Consider the following 15,763-nt stretch of genomic DNA (forward strand, 5'->3'; position numbering starts at 1 on the left):
TCCTTATGTGCTTAAGCATTTATTAGTGTGTGCGCGTGTTATATCTGCCATCCTTAATCAGTTGTTAATCATCTCTTATCTAAAAAAGGGCGTGGGCGGGGCGGTGAGGTGAGTTTCATCATGGACTATCTAAGACATGTAATGGCAAGGAATTGTTGAAAGGAGTGGTAAATGTTTCTCCGTAAAATATGTTGTTGATCAATCCTCTCTCATGTGCATGATTCGTAGGATGGGGGTATTATTAGTGTGCTTGAGGAAAAGTGCCTTGTCTTTTGCAATCTCATTCTAATTGTGGTTATGTACAGTGGGGTACAAATCACAAGCGAATCTGTCAGATTTTGTCGGCACAAATAAAACAGCTCTGGAGGCAGAGATGAGTAAGAAGCTGGTTCGTTTTGAGGAGAAACTCCGACCACTAGCAGATTTTTGTGACAGTCGGGGGGTAAATCAGTTTTCTCTATCAGTATCTATCAGTTCCTTTTGTATTGTTCTGCTGCTTTCGACCAGTGTTCTTCAAGGCTGATGCTGAATGTGTAAATGGTCCATACAACAAGCATGCGATGCTTTGAAAATGTGCTGATGCCTCTTAACATGCACTTTTATCATATCCAATGCAACAGGTATACTTGGACATCACTATAACAGCAGGGACTCCCATGAAAGCAGTTCTAGTGAAAGAGGCCTCAAAGATGAAAGCCACACATGTTATTCTTGATAGGTAATCCCCCCAATAGTGTTTTTTTTAAAATCACTAAGCATTGTCAGTTTACAAAACAGAGTGAAGGTGAACATTGATATCTAAAACTTTGTCCTAAATCTAAGAAAGAACCTATTGTCTATTTTTGCAATCAATAATCATGACCTGCGGGTTCTATTCACCAAGGAAGAGGTGGTCATCATGGATCATGAGGGGTTGTGATTGTGGGACGGGGCATTTGGAGAAACAATTTATATGAGATTTCAACTCTTGTATCCCAAACCAATGTGGAAACTATAAAGTTATTGCATAAGCACTTTGGCCATCTCAATCCTTAAACTTTGGCATGGTGATGAACCAGTTTCTGCTTTACTACCAAGAAATGGCTGTGTGAGACCTTAGTGTTCTGGAATGAGATGTTGCTCTACCATTTTTAATAGGATAGGTCTGGCTTGTTATGTGAACCAGGAACTTGAGAAACGATAAAAGGTATTACAAAGAGCATCTTGAATGTGATGTGGTTGCATTCTCTGAGAAAAATCAGGTAGAACGTCTTCGAGATGGCAATGTTCTGTATATTCATGACAACCCGAGATTGCCACTTCAGAAGCTCAAAGCTGCAGCAATAGCCATGCCAAGTACCCCAGATTCAGTTGCAACTTCCTTTACATGTGATGGCGATAGCATTCCATGTTCCGACCTATCCAATTCTACAGGTTTGATTGCAATGGTTCAAGTTTACGATCTAAAGCTCCACAATTGACACTTAAAAGTGCTGGCTTTTGATAACACAACATGTCCTATACTGCAGGAGAAGCCAGGATTACAACTCCGTGTCTTATGTCTAGAAGGGAAGATTTCCTAACCTCTCTGAAGTCTCATTTCTATGTAGATGCAAATAGTGGTAAGCTAGTTAACTTCCTTACCATGACATGAGCTCTGTTGATAGGTATTTGTGTTCACTTTTTGACAAGAACCTCTTTGCACTTACGATTCCCTGTATGCTAAAAATGTAGTGTTCAGTTGGTAGCCAAGTACAAGTACGCAGGCACTCCTGACCCTCCTCTTTCCATGCAGACAGAAGGATTGAAGAGGGGTGTGACTTTTCACCAGTGTCTGAGTCCATGTCTTCTTCATCTTCACATTCAAGAGAGAACTCGTATATTGACCTGTTTATGCTCAACTCATCGGACGGAGTTACGCCAGTATGGTCGTGTGGTCATGTGAGTGGAAGTGGAAGTGGAAGATCACCTGCACGTACTGGCTCCTCAGATCGAGATGGATCAGAATTGGAAATAATATCTACATCAACTAAGTTGTTATCATCTCCCATGGGAGTTGCAGGTCATGAAATCCTGAATACAACTAATTCTTCATATTCTGCCCCTTCAATCTCTTGTTCTTCTGATCAAATACCTTCAGAGTCTTCGCAGAAAGTAGATATTATCTCTGTGCATCCGAGGAAACAGTTAGCTCCACTTAGTGAACTGATTAAAGCTTATGGGTATCCAATGAGTTTGGATTCTAATGAGAAGGTGGCTGAGAGCAGGGCTACAGACGCACATCAGCCAGCACCTCTGGAAGGCAAGGAAGCTCAGTTATCTGTAAATTTTGCATCACAGGAAATTATCTCTGATTCTGTGGTTGAGGATGCTGATGAGCAACATGCGGGTCATACCATACATTTCGTATCTCAGAAGTCAAACAACCCAGTGGAGGGAATAGATAGCTTTCTGGGAAAAACCTTGGCGCAGCCTCCACCGCTATGTTCCATCTGCAAGCTTTTATCACCAGAACTTGGAAAGTCCCCAAAAGTATACGATTGGGAGGAGCTCAAAGCTGCAACTAATGACTTCTCAGCTGATAATCTAATAGCTGAAGGTGGATTCGGTTTTGTTTACAAAGGTGCTTTAAACGACGGACAGATTGTTGCCATAAAAAAGCTGAAATCTTTGAGCCTTCAAGGTGATGTCCAGTTTACTGCAGAAGTTGAGGTTTTGAGCTGTGCACAACACAGGAATCTAGTCAGGCTGCTAGGTTACTGTGTAGAAAACAACGAGCGCGCACTTGTATACGAGTATGTGTGCAATGGATCCCTAGATCGGCACGTCTCAGGTAGCCTTGTCTATTCATTACAATGATGCTTTTTGAATTTTAATGCCCTTTACAGTCATAAGGTCGCCTAAGGCCAGGCTGGCCGGCACATTTTGACTGCCCATGGGGCGTTCCCATCATCCAAGCCCGGGTCAGTTTAATGTGGGCAAGCGTTTGTATGCAAACAGCTGTAACTCTACAATGCAACAGTTTTCTTATTGAAGTAGCTGTATTGATATAGATGGCATCTCTTACGGAATGCAGGACATAATGCTGGTGTGCTAGAGTGGTCATCACGATACAAAATTGCTATAGGAGCTGCAAGAGGTCTGCGATATCTTCACGAAGAATGTCGTGTTGGTTGTATTGTGCACCGCGACATGAGGCCCAACAACATACTGCTCACGCATGATTTCACAGCAATGGTATAACGTATTCATGAGTATGCTTTTGTTGTTGATGACCATATTCTGTAGTACCTTTTGAAGAACATGATCATATGGGTTACTACTGACACAATAGAAAACCTTTTAAATTTTAACTTTTAAAATAGTCATATTCTGTTTGATGGTCTTGTCTAAGGTTGGAGACTTTGGTCTTGCAAAACTGAATTCAAATGTGGATGCAGCGATTGAGACCCAAGTAATTGGCTCGCTAGGGTAAGATAACAGATTACTTTGCATTTAAAAAAAGTGGTTTCTATATTATATTATAGGTGTTGGGGTTCAAACTCATGCCTTCTTGTGGCAGGCTTCGGTAAGGGTTTGCATGCATAACTTTACTTTCTTAAACTAATGGCTTGTGGTATGGATTTGAGGAGGATAAGGAGCAAGAAAAATGTGGCTTAAATTTTTTTCCAGGTATTGCAAAGGGGTCAAACTCCATGTCATAAGCTTCCACTTAGACCTTTTCATGGTGGTTGTAGATTTGTGGCACCAGAGTATGTTGAGTGTGGCCAGGTGACATCCAAAACAGACGTGTACTCATTTGGTGTCGTACTACTGGAGCTAATCAGTGGCCGTAAAGCCATTGACATGCAACGACCCAAAGGAGAGATTTCTTTGACAGAATGGGCAAGTGAATCTTCTCTTGTTTTTGTTCCATCTCACTTGCGATATGTGCACAAGCTTGCTAAAGCGTTTGTTCGGGATGACAGGCAAGGCCAAAACTTCATCACCATCGGATTCACGAGCTTGTAGATCAGAAGATTGCAGACTCATTGGATATGCATGAGCTAAACAGAATGGTGAAAGCAGCTTCCCTTTGCATAAAGAAGGACCCGATGAATCGACCTGGCATGAGTCAGGTATTTTTGTTTCTGCTGCTACTAAGTTCTCCATTCTTTTGCTGCATTCACTGTTTTTTTTCCCTTTTTCCCCTGGCCCTTTTTTTCGTCATGGGAGGCAACAAAGGGGAAAATGGTCATGGAAGTTGCATATTGATGATCTAGAAAGCCCTGTTTGCTGCCATAGAAACTGGCACTGCAAACTCTGCTCTCAAGATGGGTACAAATGGCCTGACCCTGCCTTTAGATAGGCATCTGGATGCTGGTCAGCCTGTAGGACTGCTCCATGACTCCATTAAGGGATAGACATGCTGTCCACCCTGACCTTGGGCATGGTCGTCTTGTACTTCCTTGGCCGGGTGCCCAAAAACACTGCTCAATCAGTCCATACTCACCCTCAGACTTTCACTTATAATAGGATCATGTCCATGTGCAACCTGATTAGGGTATGCACATGACATGACATGACAAGTCTTAATCTTTTGTTAAATAATCCACTTAGAATCAGGTTGCACATGACATGACAAGTCTTAATCTTTTGTTAAATAATCCACTTAGTGAAACTCTTCTTAGAGTTGTTTGAAAATGGTTAGCATTCGATCTGAGAGATCTTAGGTCTAAATCAAAAGTGGTGCAAAACAATGAGTACCTTGTAGTAGTTTCACAATAGTCCCCTCTCTCTGCTTAAAAATACGAGGTCTGCAAGCTGAAGCAAACCATAGCCTTGGCTTCAATTCTTAGGTTAGTCTTATGGAATGATTCTTTCCTTGTTATCATGGATGCCCTTAACCATGCCATTGGCACAGTTTCTAACAGGACTGACATTCAGCTCTCTACATAAGCTGCAGGCCGAGTGCAATCATTCCATCTACAACAAAGAGTTCATGCTTGCCATTGGCCAATGAGGCTCTCAAGTGGCTTCAGTCAAATACCTGGAATGGTAGGCAGGCTGGATAGGAGTTACATATTCCAATGGTTTTGCGTCATGATTCGCCTGCGAGGTGGAGGGGGGGTGGGACAGTGGCATGGGGCGGGGGTGCTGAGCTGTTGGAGCTATGACCTTCGGGAAGAACTGCTATGGGGTTGCGTGCCTTTTGCCAAGCACCGGTGCGTCGGCGAGGACATGAGTGCGCGATGTGGCCCATCTATCGGCATGCAAAGCATTGACCAGCCAAGCTTGAAGACTTGATCCCCTACAAGAAGTGAGAACCATCCAACTGCGGAATCGCAAGATGTTGGGGGTTATATGGAGAGGCAACGAGTACTTGTAGGGGGGGAGTCTTGTTTGATGAGTGACGGTTGTTGCCACCATTCGTGGGGGCTCCAAGTCTTGGCTGATAGGGTGCCCAATCACAAGGAGAAGTTCAAAAAAATCCTTGAGAAGGCACCAGGGAAGCAAACAATAACTAGGAAGCCAGTTGGGCCCGCTAGTGGGTTAGTGTCTGGAAAGAAACCGTGCCTCCATTTTCTGAACACACATGGTCACCTGCAGTGCAATAGGGCTCAATGACATCGCTACTAATTCTTTCTATTTGCTACTTCCCGTTGTGCTAGGCTTTATTATGGCTGAGTCTGCCCTACATCTCCGGAGGTTTGACAAAAACTCAGTATGAAAGCCTTTGTGTGAATATATGCTCGTGTGTGTGTGTGTGTGTGTGTGTGTGTGTGTGTGTGTGGAGTGCGTGTGTGAGAGCATATCTTGATACAGAGTTCTACACCCACTATTGGGCACTGATGTCGTAGTATCTAGTCCATACTATGCATAATGGAGTTGATAGTTATATAGTCTTGTGGGTTGACTACCATGAGTATATAACATGCACGTTCCTAAAAGGTGAATTTGGGCATGTTCTTGGATTCATCTAGGTATATATATTGATGCCACTCGTGTGCTACTGTGGACTTGGCTTTCCACTGGAACTTGTGCCTGTGTGCACATGCCCGGAAATGCGTGGAGGTTGGTGTTTCATTGGGTGTGGTACCTCAACCCTAAACCAATGACTTGAGCACAGTTCGAAGAAGTCTTCAAGAAAGAACTCCTCAAGAAAGAGGATGACTATGATATTGTTGCCCGGTTTGCTACTTTGACCATGACCTCGCAGAACCTCACTTATGAGATCTATCTCCAAAAATTTAGGGACTTGCAGATGAAAGCTACGAAGATGGATTCCACCACTCTTTTGGGTTTCTTCGTAGCCGGTTTACCCAACTCATACCGTTTATAGGTTAAAAACAACAAATGGAAAACTTTGGACGAGGCCATTCATTCCACTCGTATCTATGATGATACAATGGTCTCTTCCAAGTCGAAACCCGTGACCGAGCAGGGGAACAAGCACAAAAGGAAGTTCTCTGCACTGATGGCTAGCACGACAGAAGGAAAGTCTTCGGACCAACCTTCGAAGAATTCAACTTCGACCCCAGCGAAGAAAAAACGTCTCCTTAAGGCTTTGAAGCTCAAGTAGGAGGGACGTTGCTTCATCTGTGAAGAAAAAGGACATATGCGTAACGAGTGCCCGAAGCAAAAGGGTGCAAAGACCAATGCAGGATCCAAGCCAAAGGCAGCTAACCAGTTGTCTTTGACAGGTACGTCAGTTACTATACTTTCTCGCCCTAGTTCACGTTCTGATTGTCTGTTCAACTCTAAAGTTTTTGGCGTGCATGATCTTCTCCGAGTTTATGGAGAAGTGAATGGCCATAGAATCCACATTCTTCTAGACCCTGGGAGCTCACACAATTTTGTTAATTACAAACTTGTGCAGAGATTGGGTCTTGACACAACACTTGGCGATCATACCTATGAGGTACGCCTACCTGCGGGTCGGCAAGTATGGGATCGAAAGGTGGAGAAGCTACCGATCTGGATTCAAGACTACGAAGATACTCTAGAATGCTATATTATGCATCTAGAGCATGTAGACTTGTTATTAGGGATTGAGTGGTTTAAGACTCTTCTAGTCCAGATAGATTGGTCTAGTCATACTTTTTCTTTTGAACATAGGAACACCTAGTATAGTATCTTAGGTGATTGTATTCATCCCTCTTAGAGACCTCTTATACATATAATTGATTTTGGAAGTATAATGGATTCTTCCTTGTATACTGCTTTCCATTGTGTCTTGATTCCACTTTCTTCATTTCTCATACCAACTATGGATGTCAATGAATCAAGTGTGTTTGAAAGCAAAGAATTAAAGAAGATACTTGATTTGTTTCAAGATGTATTTCCTAAGGAACTGCCATCCGGCTTACCACCTGAAAGGGCAGTAGATCATCGTATTGACCTGGTCCCTGGTGCTCACCCTGTTAGTATTCCACCTTACAGGATGAGCCAAGCTGAGGAAGATGAGTTGGCCAAACAACTCGCAGATTATTTGAGGATGGGCTAGATCCGTCCAAGTAAATCACCTTGGGGTGCACCTGTGTTACTCAGGAGAAAGAAGGACAACACCTAGAGAATGTGTATAGATTACAAGAGATTGAACAAGCTAACAATTAAGAACCGTTATCCTCTCCCTAGATCAGATGACCTGATTAACCGGTTATTTATATGGCTCCAAGTTTGTGGTATTAACTGATCATTAGTCAATCAAGTATGTGTGTGATGTCGATGATTTGAGAGGAAGGAAAGCTCGATGGGCTGAGTTAATGCAAGATTTTGATTTTGAAATTCGTTATCGAAAGGGGTCCATGAATAGTGTCGCAGATGTGCTTAGTCGAATTAGAGAGGTGAATACTTTGTCGTTTACCGAGATTTCTATTGACTTATTTCAGTCATTGAGAGGGCTTTGCAGGACTGATAGTTATTTTGGTCCATTTTGGCAGAAGATCCAAGACGGGAGCTCATTGATTAACCAAGACTCAATGACTGAGCAGCCTACCATTCAGGCTGCAAGAGGTCAGTGGATGATTCAGAATGGGTTACTATTCCGTAATGACAAAATTTGTGTACCACAGATCCCAGACATTAGGTCCAAGATTCTTAAGGAGTGTCACGACGCTCCTTCTGCTGCTGGACACCCTAGGGTACGCAAGACATTATCGTTAGTGAAACACACTTTTTATTGGCCAAAGATGAAAGGGTATGTAGAAGATTATATTCTCAAGTGTCAAGTTTGTCAAGCAAATAAAGCTAAACGCTTTAGATAGGCTGGGTTGTTGCATCCTTTGCAAATCCCAGGTAATAAATAGGAAAGTATTTCCATGGATTCTATTACCGGATTGCCAAGAACAAGTCAAGGCCACGATTGTGGTGGATTGCTTGACAAAAATGGCTAGATTTTTACTGACTCGGAAGACCATTACAGCTACGCAATTAGCATGTCAGTTTATTGAGCAATTGTTTAGACTGTACGGGTTACCACAGGACATAGTCAGTGATAGGGACTCTAAGTTTACCAGTGATTTTTGGAGACTACTGCAATCTAATCAATGTATAGTCTGAAGAGTGTAGGTGAGAGTGGGCAGCCCAGTTTAACCCCAATAGTGCTACATACATCTCTCGAGAGTCCACCGGGTGCACATACTCAACCAAGTATTGGGAACAATATATAGTATTGGGTCCCATAACCCTCAAAAGGGCTCCCAACCATACGTGTTTTTGAGAAGTTGTAAACAACTTTGAATTTGAGTTCCTCAGATCATCCTCAATTTGATGGCCAGACTGAAAGAGTGAATCAGATTTTGGAGGATATGCTTCGAGCATTTGTATCCAAAAGACAGAGTTCATGGGAGGATTATCTTCCTATGTTAGAATTTGCATATAATTGTACTAAGCATATGAGTACAGGTTTCAGTACTTTCATGCTTATGTTTGGTTTTCAACCTAGATCACCTGTTACAGTGGGATTCTCAGGACTTCAGCATGATGCAGCACGTAATTTTTTGCATGATATGCAAGAAATGTGACAAGTTGCGAAAGAATCTATTAGAAGTTCTCAAGATAGAGACAGATTTTATTCTAATAGACATCGTTCACCCAGAGAGTTCTCTGAAGGAACGATGGTGTATTTGCGAGTTTCGAAAGATTCCGAGGCTTTACGGACAGGTCGATCTCCGAAATTATCCCCTAGATACTGTGGACTATTTCGTATTACACGACGGATTGGTTTAGTTGCATATGAATTGGATTGCCTTCTCATGTGAAAGTTCATCTTGTATTTCATGTCAGTAGACTTAAGTACTGGGTAGAACTGACCAGTTAGTTACTCCTCAAGAAATCATAGATGTCGAGGATATGACATTTGTTTCACACGAACCTGAAAAGATTCTTGGATTTCATGAAAGACGATTGTGTGATACGCTTATCACGAAATACAAGATCAAGTGGAAGGATCGTGTTAAGGAGGACGCTACATGGGAGACATTGACTACTCTTCAGAGGGATTACCTTGGCTTTTTAGTGAGCTCAGGAGTGAGCTCTTAGAGGAAGGGGAGTATGTCATGTGCACAGTGTGTATCTACCGTGTGCTATACGCACACAAGACTAGCTTCGAGGTTGGGGAAGCTTGGAGCTAGGCAGGCTGATTGGCGAGCTGAGTTAGGGATAGACTAACGGGCGGGCACCCAAGTATGGGCAGGCGGGCGCCCAAGTGTGGACCTCACTGATCTGCTAAAGGGAGTCAAGACCAGAAGGCAGTGGATCCAAATGACTCCACGAGCATTGGAGGCATTCAAGAACGGCTTTGTCAGAAGCGCCTTGTCTTGCGCTTGCCTCGTGGGACAAGCCGTTCCAGATGATCACTGATGCGGGTAACATCGCAATTGGAGGTGTATTACAACAGAATGGTCATCTAGTAGCTTACATGTCTCGGTCTACGATCGCGAACTCCTAGCAGTTATTCAGGCCTTGAAACATTGAAAATATTTACTTTATGGCCGTGAATTTGAGGTTCGGACACTAACCATCAGGCATTATGCTGGATTCAGACAATGCCAAGTGCACAATGGAGTGATCGTCAGTACTGCTGGAGCCAAATCTTCCAGCAATTTGGTGGTATGATCAAGTACCTTCTATTAGCTTGAGTTGGTGGATCACACGGTGGTATGATCAAGTACCTTCTATTAGCTTGAGTTGGTGGATCACACGGTGGTGATGGATCACAAGATGGTGGTGGACCCCATAGGGTGGTAGTGGTGAACATACAAGCATGGATTCAAGGATGCTTGATGACAATGAAGGTAGCTAGCTAACTCTAGTGTTTATGATTGTGTTTCCATAAGACAATTTTGAGATGGCTTGTAGCTAACTCCAGTTAATGTTTGTATTAGGCTTCGTGAGTTTCTCTGGCCGACACTGATTTTTTTTGGTTGTGAGCAGATGGGGCTGCTGTCGGCCTGTTTTGGGCTGGCCGACCACAGCAGCCCAGGGCCATATATATAGAGGGCCTAGCCCCCACACCTCTTGTATCATGTGTATCGAATCTTGTATAGAACAGAGTTTATACAACTTCTCTCTCTTTCTTCTGCGTTTGCTCTTCTTCACACAGTTCTGCGTTGATATTCAGGCTAGTGGTTCTCTCCTACGTGTGCGCATCTTCATCATAGAGTCCTGCTGCGTGTACTCTCAGTTTTCTGTCTCATATCCGTTGCATATTCTGATAAGAGGCTGAGAGAGGTGTGAAAGCCCAAATAGGAAGGTGGTAAAGAATTAAGAGCATAGTTGCATTCCGTACCCGTACTCATCCGATGAGTACCTTCAGTACTTTCCATACCACTCCATACATACCGTACCTCGTACGGATAAGGTCTTCGTACCAAATATGAGGTTCAATGTACAACACTTATTTGGCTTGTTTTTTAATTATTTTAGCCAGTGGTCATTGCTCAGTAGTTAATAGATTAGTTTTCATTTCAGTATTACCATTGTCTTTCATGCTATTTTTGTATGGATGCTAGATATTTCTTATTTTACACACACACACACACATATATATATACTAAAAAACTTGAACGTACTTAAAGTACTTATCTTGATACGTACTCGTACTGTATACATACCATACCGCACCGTACCTAAAGTACTCAACCACTATGATTAAGAGTGTTGGTGACTAGTTGTCTGTCTGGGATAACCTCATCAATGTTGAACAATTGTTCTTGAAAATCTTTCACTTTGGTGAGATGATTTGACATGGAATCACCCTCATCCATAGAAAGAAGATCCAATTGTCTCTTCAAGTAGGCAATTCTTGCCTCATTGCATACCTGATACATTGCTTCCAATGTGTCCCATGCAAGCTTCGATGTCTTGCAGGACCGAATGTGTGGAATAATAGACTTTTTCACTGAAAGGGCTATCAAGGACATGGCCTGTGCATTCCTGGAGTCCCATCTCTTTTGCTCTTGTGTGGGAGCAGGTTCTACTTCAAGAGCTCTTTGAGCACCTCCCGTTTGAGGTGTTACTGGCTGTATGGTAAGTGGGCGTGTGTCGTCTCCAAACACGATGCCCCAAAGCCCTTTGGCTACCAGCAAATTTCGGATCGTGAAACTCCATAGGGAGTAGTTTCATCCATCCAACTTGTCCTCCTGGGTGAGCACACTAAATACATCTGTTGCATTTTGAGCCATGTAGACAAAATACACCTGCAAGCAAACCAAGCAAGCAAACCAAGCACCAATGTGCACTGCTAGGCAACCAAATGTCCTGTGCAAACTTTTGCCTGCAACTTCAAGCAAGTATAAACCTGCACCAAATTGTCCAAGTACACTCAATGTGTATACATATGTAACTTGGTTGAACACAATGCTAATCAATACACTTAAATACACTAAGATTTGATGGACACTTACTCAAATACAAGAAGTAAATTGCTGAATTGACAAGAGACACACAATGAGCCGGAACGGCTGACCCCTCCCTCAAATAAAGTATATTGATCTTGGGAGAATCAAGTACATAGTGTCATGGGCATTTTTGACCAGATTTCCATACCAATGCATATGAATACAATATTGCAAACAAGTGGTTGTCGATGTAGACTTCCAATCCACACTACCCTCTCAAGTGCCCATGTTCCCTACCATCTGCTCTCTATTGTTCCACCAACACATGGTAGCAACAATCTGCAAGAGAGCACGTAGGACAAGAGAACACTACACAGGGTATGTAGTCTTGTAATCCGGTTCCTCCCTCCTGCTACTTGTTCCCATATTTAAGCATAAAAGCTTACCAATAGCAAGTAGAGTCGATGACAGCAGAAGTCTTCGCCGATGGAAGTCCTTGGAGTGTTGAGATCTTCGATTTGTTGCATTTCTTCGCGAGACAAAAGTCTTCAAGAGGATGAAGGGAACCTTGGGAAAGCTTCCCCTATGGTTCAACTTGAGAAAGGAGGGCTTAAATTAGGGTTTTCAGCAAAAGACCAGAAATTACAGTAATAAAGAGAGCTGTTTTGCTGAATTTCAGTCATTGGGAGTGTGTAGGAGAGTGATTAGCATCCGGAAACACTCTTGGAAGCTTGAAAAACACCAAAACACCTTAGCAAGCTTGGAAATGGAGTTGGGAAGGAGAATGTGCAGAAAATGCAGCTCATGAAGGAGGCGCCAATCTCTAGAGAGAGGAGGAAGAGTGAGGTGGTGAGTTGTCCAGTAAGGTGGCAGGCAGGTGCTTTGTGGAGCAAGCTCGAGTGGACACATGGCTGGTTACTCCCTTTGTGCAAAGGGGATAAGGTTTGGGCGGTGGACATTGGGTTATGTCCATCTCGGGACATCAGTGTGTGTGAACGCCGGGCTGGTCATAATTTATAAGTGAGTTTTGGTCGCCCAAAACTTAATGAAGTGTGTACACACTCACTTATAAATTAGTGCTAACTCCTAATGCTAGTTTTATGACCAATACTTACCACCTGTCACATGCCACATAACCATGTCAGCAGACAATTTCACACGCACGGTTCGCTAGTGGGCGTCCCCTTACCCGGAACTACACATTGGTCAAGCAAGCATGAAAGCAGCATGCAATTTCAATTGCAAGCAAGCACATAAAGATGCTATGCAATCCAGCATTGGTATGGACAATCCCCGTTCATGAGACTATACCAAAATAGACGTGCTCCAGGCAAGTACACGGGAACACCAATCCACCAAGCATTTCCGGGCATGTACACGGAGGCACAAGTCCCAACGGAAAGCCAAGTCCACAATATCACATGAGTGGCATCAATACCCGGCATACACACCTGCCATGGACACCAGTCCAATGTACATACATGATGAGAAAGCATGGGTGGACCAATTGGGTGGCCAAATGGTTGAATATAGGCATCTTCTTTCTTGGAAAGATTCAAAACCTTCTCAAATCTAATAATTTTTTTTTGGCAAGCTTCTTGTTTTGATTTTAGCTCTAAATTCCCAGGAGCCTCACTTAAAAAAAGAATTTCCATATTTTCAGCATGTGAAGTTTAATAAAGAACAAAGGTCTTTATGTTAGAAATTTTAATTCAAGAAAGAATAAAACAAATTAAATCTTGTAAAGATTGTGTGTGTGCATGAGCATGAGCATGAGTATGCGTCTGGATTCCCCTTCATTGTGAAACCCTCTGATCATCATCATCTAGTAGGACCATTTAACCAGGTAATGGGTGCTCAAAAGAATCTCTTTTGTTGTGTTCAAAAGCTTCGATTGGTCATGGGAATTTCTTCTTCGTATCAGTGGAGATTTTATTTTATTTCTCTTAATTATCCAAAGCTGAAAGCCCCAAGTCGATCTGTTTAGTGTCTTCATCTTTAGACTAGCATCAATCCATATGCAAGGAATGTCTATGCAGTGCACACAACGAATTTTCTTTCTGGCTGAGATTATCAGGTGCTGCGAATTTTGGAGGGTGAGTTCCATAATTCTTCAATCGAAACTGTGCAAGAAAATCTCCCCATTGCGAGCTCTATCAAACCTGCTTACAAGAGTCACAGTCAAGAACATGAGGAGTTCCATCAGCCTGTGGACAGAACGCAAATTCTTCACAGCACCAGCAAAAGAGTTTCAACAGGTGATATGATCTATTGAAACCATTGCAGGCTATTGTGTAATGGGGCTTTGAGTTGCATTCTGATCTCTATGGTTCTTTGCCTTGAGAACACTTTCATTTTCTGACATTGTATTCAGTCCCGTGGAGTTGGCGTAATTGGGTCAGAACTGCTTGATGCTTTTTCCTATCTCAAATCATCTTGCATTGATGGACTGAGTGGCAGAGCAAACATGGCGACAGCAGCCACTGCGAAGAAAGTTATGGCCACCTGCTGGGACCAGATCTCTCATGCAATTTTGTCAATGTTGTTGGGAGTTGGCTCTTAGGCGTTGTTTTTGTTGCCAGCAGATACTACTAAACTACAATTTGGATGGAATCCTGGAGGGGTTTATATGAGTAGGTAATACCCTAAAGCTGGTGTGTATTCAGTTAACTTGTACAAACACCGAGGACAGTTAACAGAAAGTACAATGTATAGCCTTGTCTTTTAAGTGTAGAACTTTTCTGGTGCAAAGTTAAGGTTTTGGTTTTGGGTTCTTTGAACACACAAGATATGTTGCAAGAGAGTAACCCCTGAAAAGATTAGCTTCCATATAGTGTGTTCAACTTAGAGATTTTAGAACAAGCTGTTGGGAATTCTTTGTTTGGTCTATGGCTGATCAAGAAGACCTTGAGTCTTTTGAGTCATTTTATGCCCATTTTTAGGCATTTTGGCAATAAATTACCACCGCATTTTTTGAGGGACCAACAAAAAAATAAGGTAAATTGTGGAAATACATTTTGAGAGGCATAGAATAACAACAATTTTAATAATGAAGGCAATGTAATTTCTATGCAACCATAGAGCATACTTGCTCGTGATAATCCATAATTCATCAAAATTCACCTTGCTCCAATCCATTGCCAAGCTAATTTATAGTTCCAAAAAATTAGCACAATTTTTTCCAAATTATTGCTTAATGTATAAGTACTTTCTAATCATTAATTATTACGTTAGTTTTCACCAACTTGCATGTAATTTCTCAAAGAGTAAATGATTGCTAACCTGCATGTAATTTCTCAAAGAGTAATATGATTACTAAAGAAATAACATGGTAATGTGTCCTTTTTGATAGAATAAATGTAAATTTCTCAAGGCAAAAGCTAAAAAATACAGGTTATTTGTCTTCAATTACGCATTATTTTTTACTAGTTTAAGCTTGTTTCCTTCATTTTTGATGCGTGAAAATCAGACTTCTAACGTGCATTTTTTAAATTAAAAAAAGGCGGCACCTATATTAGCTTAGAACCAAAGAAATACATCCATAAAACAAAGAGATTTGGACTTAAGAAGCCTAACTTGGAGTTTAGAATTGCTTTCAGATCCTCCTTAAGATGATTAATATTTCTAAACAAATCCTCTTTAAGAAGATTAATATTTCTAATAAAGGACACAAGTTTAGCATCAGTCTACGTTCCTCTTTAAGCCACCTCTCAAATCTTGGAGTACACTTTCTTAGTGGCCAGCATTTTTTTCCTAAAACAATATTCTTCCACTTCTCTACTTGAATTGTTTCATCGGATTCATGAACCAGCTTCTGTGCTTGACATAGTTATAAAGCTGTCTCAATTTCTTGTCTCATCTGCATAGATAAACCAGTGGTTGAGGACCATAGATGTGTTTCAAGACCAACATGTTGAAAACCTTTCCACTTTTTAAATTTACTCTCAATTTTATTCATATCC

The 15,763-nt window shown here is 42.0% G+C and overlaps 1 protein-coding gene across 4 annotated transcripts in view; it reads left to right on the top strand.

Moving 5' to 3' along the window:
* LOC147634604 (uncharacterized) overlaps positions 1–14,634 on the top strand; it is a 33,981-nt gene extending 19,347 nt beyond the window's left edge. For 2 of the 4 annotated variants that reach the window (XM_086803728.1, XM_086803727.1), the window contains 11 exons: positions 306–442; positions 621–718; positions 1,166–1,413; positions 1,509–1,601; positions 1,775–2,812; positions 3,056–3,216; positions 3,374–3,450; positions 3,717–3,864; positions 3,948–4,097; positions 13,879–14,059; positions 14,176–14,634. In XM_086803728.1, the coding sequence (XP_086659854.1) occupies positions 306–442; positions 621–718; positions 1,166–1,413; positions 1,509–1,601; positions 1,775–2,812; positions 3,056–3,216; positions 3,374–3,450; positions 3,717–3,864; positions 3,948–4,097; positions 13,879–14,059; positions 14,176–14,213 (2,369 nt within the window). In that variant the 3' untranslated portion in view covers positions 14,214–14,634. The remainder of the gene's footprint in view (positions 1–305; positions 443–620; positions 719–1,165; positions 1,414–1,508; positions 1,602–1,774; positions 2,813–3,055; positions 3,217–3,373; positions 3,451–3,716; positions 3,865–3,947; positions 4,098–13,878; positions 14,060–14,175) is intronic. The other 2 variants (XM_086803726.1, XM_086803725.1) reach the window with 1 other exon arrangement.
* Positions 14,635–15,763: the final 1,129 nt, after the last annotated feature.

This window comes from Cibotium barometz, chromosome 10, assembly GCF_041138505.1.
Source record: "Cibotium barometz isolate CiBa-2024 chromosome 10, ASM4113850v1, whole genome shotgun sequence".
Taxonomy (NCBI): Eukaryota; Viridiplantae; Streptophyta; class Polypodiopsida; order Cyatheales; family Cibotiaceae; genus Cibotium; species Cibotium barometz.